Source organism: Asparagus officinalis, chromosome 5 (assembly GCF_001876935.1).
Source record: "Asparagus officinalis chromosome 5, Aspof.V1, whole genome shotgun sequence".
Taxonomy (NCBI): Eukaryota; Viridiplantae; Streptophyta; class Magnoliopsida; order Asparagales; family Asparagaceae; genus Asparagus; species Asparagus officinalis.
This window is the reverse complement of record NC_033798.1, coordinates 25,842,895-25,850,774: the sequence shown is the minus strand read 5'-3', so window position 1 is coordinate 25,850,774 and position 7,880 is coordinate 25,842,895. Positions and strand designations below refer to the sequence as shown.

The 7,880-nt window shown below is 38.8% G+C and overlaps 1 protein-coding gene across 1 annotated transcript; it reads right to left on the bottom strand.

Annotated features, from left to right (window-relative positions):
- On the bottom strand, positions 4,639-5,028 carry LOC109841637. Its single transcript, XM_020410590.1, has one exon. The coding sequence runs from the start codon at positions 5,026-5,028 to the stop codon at positions 4,639-4,641; it is 390 nt and encodes a 129-aa protein (XP_020266179.1).

Sequence of the window (7,880 nt, the reverse complement as noted above, 5' to 3'; positions counted from 1 at the left end):
TGTCGCTTGTGTTGACTGGTTCGACGAACGTAAGGGGGTTCTATCTCGAGGGGAGGCTGCTTGCCTAAAGGGTGGGGTGCATACGTGAAGTGTCGTAGGGGGCAGGGGGTTGGTTGAAGGCGTGGGGTGGGCGTCGGTAAAGGTGCGTCGATGGGGGCTATCAAAGGGTGGGAAGCGCAGTGTGGGTGCGGCGTCGGCCGGTGGCGATGGAGGCGTGTGGTGCCGGTGGCTGAACCGCGGAGGAACGTAGCTGGACGCTGTCGGGCGACTGCCGGGTGGTGATGTGGGGGTAGATCTAAAGGTATGGGACGTGGGAGATAGAGATGGATTTTGCTTCTCTGAAGATTGCGAACGGGGGGAGAGAGACGAATAGTGGAGAGAGAATAGATCGGGGGAAAGAGAATGTGATTGAGGATATTTTTACAAGAATAGTTTCACCCACTCATCGCGCTCAACCTTACTCCAATCCAAGCTCATATCATGCCATCATCACTTACCAAGTAAAATGAGTATGCCTTGGTACGCAAGCATACCTATTTATACATTTATATATATATATAATATAGTATATATTATAATATATATATATATATATATATACTATAGTACTATATATATATATATTATCCATATATATATATATATATATATATATATATATAGATGGGGGTATGTTGTACCAAGCCACAAAATGTTGGTGCCTTGATAGTTGAGTGGCCACTAAGCCCCTCCACTTCATTCCAATGGTTGATATCGCCCACATGTACTCCTTGAACACATGTGATGAATGTTGGGCTGTCCCCCATTTGATATGAGGTGCTGCGATGCAGATTGTGCCACGCCTCACTTACCAACATAAAATTTGTGCTTGGTACCAGCATAACCAAAAATTTCTCATAATATATAGGGTATAATATTTATATATTATATATATTTCACTATTTAATATTGCAGTACTGGACAATGCTGGTGATGGATCCGATGATGATGAGATCCAACATGAGTATCTGCTGGGATCTTCTCAATCACAGATTGCATGTCTTCATCCATAGATTCCAGTAGTAACATGCATCCTATTATCAAAAAAAGCTATTTCCTTTCAATGAAAATGATAGAGGAACAATAAAAGGAGGAGAGACAAGATTAAAAAAGGAGCGTGTACTAAAGCAAAGTCTCGAAAAGGCAATGTCAGATAAGTTGAGGGAAATGGGTAATAATATCGTGGAAACTATTGAGATTTCATGGTTATTTGATTATTTAAGTTTATAAGAAATTTATTTTTCTCTTTATCTTTGTAAGGAATAAGGACCATGAGAAACCCGGTAGGCATGAGAGTGATCAACATACCAAAGTACCTCCTCAAGTTTATCAGGCCATTTTTGTGATGCCCCTGCTTTCATACATGGCTGCAGTCCAAGATAAACCCAGAGATGTCAAACCTATCATGCACCCACACCGTATAATAATATGTTTTGCCAATCACAGTAATATCCTCTAGTGGAATTAAATATATGTGTAGGTACAAAATAGGTAAAATAAGGAAATAAAAATAATAGACATGATATAGAAAGAGATATCTCATAAACGAAAATCATGTCTCAACTGAAATACATCTGATATCTAGAATAATAAAATTGTCTCAACATAAATCAACTAAAAATCATACTAAGGCACATTGCCTTTACAATATGAAAACAAAACTCTAATATCTGAATGAGAATATAAAACTATAGTAGAGTCTCAGCTACTAAAATTTGTGATGGTGATTATGCTAGAACTCCGTTATCCTGTGGCTCTCTAGAACTCTGAGCTGCCTGAAAAGGAAATTTAAAATAATAAAAAGATCAACAACAAGAGCTCAGAGAGCTATAGCAAGATCACCTCCATCCACCCCCAAGGAAAGGGCTGCAAAATAAAGTGGATGCTCTATCTATTAAGTATAGTCTACCTAGATTATTTTCCCCATATCTAATGGAATTAATATTTAGAAACCCTCACGTATATAATCCAAACAAGAAACCCTCACATATATACCAAATGTCTCAAATTGTAGATAACTAAATATTAATCCCGAACTAAGAATGAAAGGAAACATAACTAGAAAGATAAAGCATCGAAATAACCATCAGTATAGGTATCTCATGTACTCGCACAACAAGGTATCTCAGTCATCAAATATCCCAACAATGAGTCGAATTCACTTTTGGCATCCACCAAACTCAGGCTATCACATAATTTTCATATTGCAACTCTTCACAAAATTTCTAACTCATTGCATTATCATGCGCAATGGACTGCCCTGTAGGTATCCTAACAGTGTACACGACTCATTAGTCTCATCGTGATCTCAGTACTTAATATGAGTGTGAGATAGACTACCATATAGGTATCCTACGAGACAGCTCACAAGCCTTATTGTACCCCCGTGCGGACGGACTGCAAGACAAAGCATCCAAACCCGACTAAATGGCCTATGCAAATAGAATATCGACACACCACCATACGTAATACTAAATTGAGCTCATCAACGATATCCATCTTGTGTAAAAACTATGTATGTCTGGTATATCGACGCACTATCTCATATAGTACTGAGCTTTGCTCATCAACGATATCTAACATGTACTATCGTGCGACTCGAACCCCGTGATCGCATCTCAAAATAGTGCAACACATTGTTCAGGAAAAGTCTTAATAGTCGACTACTAAGCTTAGTAGTTGACTACACTGAGTCCATCCAGACTCTATGAGGCATGTATCAGGATTAGTAGTGGACTACTAAGCATAGTTGACTACACTGAGTCCATCCAGACTCTATGAGGCATGTATCAGGATTAGTAGTGGACTACTAAGCACATTAGTCGACTACTCTGTAATATTTACTCTATGAGGCATGTATCAGGATTAGTAGTGGACTACTAAGCACATTAGTCGACTACTCTGTAATATTTCAGTTTCTAGAAATCCAAACAGAACATGGGTAGCCGACTACTAAACTTTGTAGTCGACTACTTTGTCAAAACATGCATTCTTTCATGCATGAACAGAGCTTATCATTCATCATATACTTATCATGAGATTTAGTACTAATGAAAACATGTAATATTCAACAGAAATCATCCTGAATATGAAACAAATCTATTAACTTGTTCTAATTAAGGATTAACATCCTAATTAATCAATTTCCTCAATTAGCTCTTAATTAAACAACATAATTATCAACACTTGATGAAAACTATTCATGAAAAGAGGTGAAACTTCATTTATACATATTTATATGACTTAGGTATCACAAACCTAGGGTTTTAGCATGATTAGCTTACAAGAAAACTCAATTAAACAACTAATTAGGGTTTACTCATGAGTTAAACATAATTAACAAGTTAAAATGAAATTAACATCAACCCTAATAATCATGAATGTGTTTCTATCATCAACATTAAAGATTTCACTTCAGCTCTAGCATAGGGTTAAGATTTATCATCAAAAATCTGATTTTTATCACATTAGGTTATACTTAACCTTGAAAGCATCAATTAAACATCTTCAAAACTTTAACTAATTATAGAGATAGGTTTGGATGAAGATGATCTAGCCTCAAACATTGTGTTGAACTCCTGAACACGCATGCAAGATTCCTTCCTGTCAGAATCCACAAAGTCTTGCTTTTCTCTCGACAAACGCTTTGAGATCTCTCTCAAAACTCACACTTTAGGGTTAGGGTTTGAGGAGGAAGATGGTTGGTGTTAATCTCACGTGAAAGAGGGTAAAAAGAGCTTTAAAATGAGTATATGTACGCATATATACAACTTGGTTCGAAACAAAATAAATCCGACCCAAAACCCATAAGAAAACTAGAAATAGTCCAACTAGTCGACTAATACCCTCACTATTTGACTCATGGCCTTAGTAGTCAACTACTAAGCTTTGTAGTAGACTACTAAGAGCACAGATTTAGCTTATGCATGTTTCATGCATGATTCTCTTCTATACTCATATATATACATTGATATGATCTCAAATCAAATCCTAGCATACTCAAACATAAAAATATGTTATTTATAACCATATAACATATTTATTATTATTTATTACCATATATTAAAATTTATGAGGTTTTACATTCTTCCTTCCTTAAAAGAATTTCGTCTTCGAAATTCCGTAATCATATCTTAGAGATTAATAATATCAGAAAAGCACATTGAGGGGATAATCCATACAAGGAAAACCTCACATAACCTCACATACACATCTTGTACCATTAATCTCCAGATATAAAATAAAGCAACATCTATATTTAACCATATAGAATGTGAGTACTCCCACTTAACTCCTAACTAAGCTGAACTAGTATGTCCGACGAAAATTTTCTAATTAAGGTACCCCCATATATATACCATGTGTTTCGAGTGATTTAGAGCTAAGTGTCAATAACCCTATTCTAACAATAAATATAAATATGACCATATAGATAAGCATAAGCATTAATCAAATCAAAATTAGTCAATTTATCTACTCAAACAGGTGCGGCTAGTCACGACAGATATCCTCCTCGCGCTCCTAAGAAACCTCTTCAGCTCCCGTCAGATTCCATTGAACTTTGACCAAAGGTATCATTTTGTTTCTAAGCTTCTTGTCTTAATTAGCAAGAATACAAACATGAATCTCTATCGTAGTCAAATCATCATGAACCTCAAACTCTAGTGCGTCTAACACTTGCTGCTGCTCCTCATCGCATAAATGCTTATTAAGTATCGAAACATGAAAAACATCGTGTATACTCGACATCGATGCTAGAAGGTCTAGCCGATACAAAATGGCTCCAATGTGCTCAATAATCCTGAACGGACCAATATACCCCGAGTCTAGCTTTTCCTGTCTCCCAAATTGCTGAACTTCCTTCATAGGCGACACTTTTAATAATACATACTCCATAACCCGGAACTCTAATGGTCGTCGCCTCTGGTGTGCATAACTCTTCTGGCGGCTCTGTGCTGCAAGGATGTGATCCCGAATCACTGCTACCATCTTTGTAGTCTGTCTCACAAGCTCTTGTCCAAGTAATAGGTTGTCCTCGCTTCTGCCTAACAAATAGGCAATCTGCAAGACCTCTCATATAATGCTTCATACGGTACCGTCCCAATAGTCACTTGATAACTATTATTATAAGAAAATTCAATTAATGGGATGTGGTCCTCCCAACTACCCTAAAAGTTTATAACACATGCCTGCAACATGTCCTTTAATACTTGGTCACTCTTTCTGTTTGCCCATCTGTCTGTGGGTGGAATACACTAGAGTATGACAATGTACTACCAAAGGAATTTTAGAAACTCCTCCAGAAATGTGAAGTAAAAACAGAGCCTCGATCTGATACTATCGTCTCTAGGACTCCATGCAATCTCACGATCTCCTAGATGAATATTCTCACGTAAGTCTTCGTGGTATAGGTTGTCTTTACTGGTATAAAATGTACTGATTTTGTCAACCGATCAACTATCACCCAAACTGAATCGTTCCTCTTCTTCGATCTCAAAAATCTTACAATAAAGTCTATAGAAATATCTACCCATTTCCACTCTAGAATGGGTAAAGACTGTAGGGTTTCTACTGGTCTCTGGTGTTCTACCTTCACTTACTGGCAGGTAAAGCATTTTTCCATATATTCTACAATCTCCCTATGCATGCCGCTCCACTAAAAGTGTCTCTTCACATTCTTGTATATTTTAGTCGTTCCTAGATGCACTGTGTACCTGTGCGATGCGCCTCATCAAATAAGACTTTCTTTAGCTATGGATTGCTTGGCATCACTAATCAACCCTTCATTTGAAGACCTCCATCTGCTCCAATGGTCAAATCAGCCCTTGGCTCTTTAGAAATCTCCTCATTTCGGGTTTGAATTCAAAAGTCCTCTAGCTGAGCTCTAACAACTGTATCACTCTAAAATGGCTATACTGACAAAGCTCCCAAAAATGCACTACTTCCGCCAATCTCTGGTCTAAAGTAAAACTAGCTAAGATTGTTAAGATCTCGATACAACGAGCACCTCAGAGCCGTAATCTGATGCCAACGCTTCCTGCTTAATGCGCCTGTTGTAGGGTCGAAAAATTGATGTTGGGATTGATTTTCTTGTTTTAAGAAATGGGTTCGATCACTTGGTATGAAACCCTTACAATCACTCACACTCTCTCTCGATTATAGATGAAGAGAAGATTAATTCAGCACTTGGTATGAAACCCTTACAATCACTCACACTCTCTCTCGATTATAGATGAAGAGAAGATTAATTCAGTTTCTCTTTGTTTAACGTCGGTTCTTGGTAGTGAAAGGATGCTTTCCTTGATGCTTGAGTCGAGCTTGCCTCCCGTTGATGATCAAACCAAGATCACAAGAGCTTCTGACGTTTGTTGGCGGAATTGAGGTTCGAACTCCGAATCTGTACACAGAAACTTTGATCTCTGATGCTTCTCTCAGTCCAAGCTTGAAAATCTCCAATTAATTAATAATCAACCAACCCCTTTCTCTGTAGCCATCAATGGCTATTTATAGGAGTTTGAGCATGTAACCGACGTGCCATAATCGTGGAGTCGTGGGCGTAACTGATGTGCTAAATTTATGGAGTCGTGGCGTAACTGACTCCTGGAATCTAGCCCACATGGCTGACTGGGTCTTCATGACCGTTATAGCCTGATTTAATGCGGGTGACGAACTTCACTGTGTTGGCGAACCTCGTTCTCATTGCATGGCGAGCCTCGTGAGCTTCATCTTTACTGACGAGCTTTAAATCCGATGACAAGCTTTGGTTTCATTGATGAACTTCACCTCCGATGATGAACTCCGAACCTCGTATCCAATGACGAGGTTCGAACCTCGTATCCAATGACGAGCCTCATCTTTGGCAGCTAGAGTTCAACTCGTGTCCAACGATGAGCTTTGAACCCTGTATCCACTAGTGAACTTTGAACCTTATATCCAATGACGATATCCGAATTCCATATCCACTAGCGAACTTCGAACCTCGTATCCAATGACGAGCTCCGAGTCTCGTAGATCCGTTTCATTCAATAATAAACTTTATCTTTCAATGTTGAGTTCCGCTACATGGCGACCCTCGTTCTCGAGGTTGATCTTTTCTAAACGACGAACCTCATTTCTGATTGAGAAGGGGTTCGTTTCCCTGACCCTTCTTTTCACCTTTTGAATTTTGGCATTTTTTAATGCCTACAAAACCCCCCTTCAAAGTTTTTAGACTTGAATCGGGTTGTATGTAGTCTGAAATACTTTGAATAGGTATCTCGAACTTGAGGAGTTTACTTCACGAACCTGGTTTTGTCATGAACCTCGTGTTTGTGAAAGTTACTTTGTGGTTCGTTCTGGAGTCTGCCCCTTTGTACAAGCCTTGTCAGAATAACCAACGTCTGACAAATGACCCCTCGTAGCTTCGTCAGCACCACTGCTATGCACCTTTCCCAGACCTAGCGAATGGTAGCAAGCTGGTGATTGGAAATCCCCGTGAATCCCGTCCGTAGATCTTGTTGGGGAAAATTTTTATCACACGATCTCAACTGAAGATCACGACCCTAGATTCAATCTTTTCCCGCCCATATAAATGGGTTATCATAATATGAGAAGTCCTTTCTTCTCTCTTCGTCGTTTGGGATATCGGAACTCCTTCTCTTCTCAAAATTCCGATCATTCTTTCTTCGCAAGCTCTTCAAGCAAAATCAATGGCCCCTAAGACCGTTGTAGACCGAAGAAAGAGTAAGGGCAAGAAGGTTGCTGGCTCTTCGCACGAACCTGGCGTTCTACCCAGCTTTTCAGGTAATAGATCTTAAACGCATGATTTGCGTTCTGAGGGATGTCAACCCTGTCTATTTTAG

What these genes read in the sequence shown, in the direction of transcription:
- LOC109841637 (XM_020410590.1), bottom strand. Translation starts at nt 5,028, where the DNA reads ATGGTAGCAGTGATTCGGGATCACATCCTTGCAGCACAGAGCCGCCAG.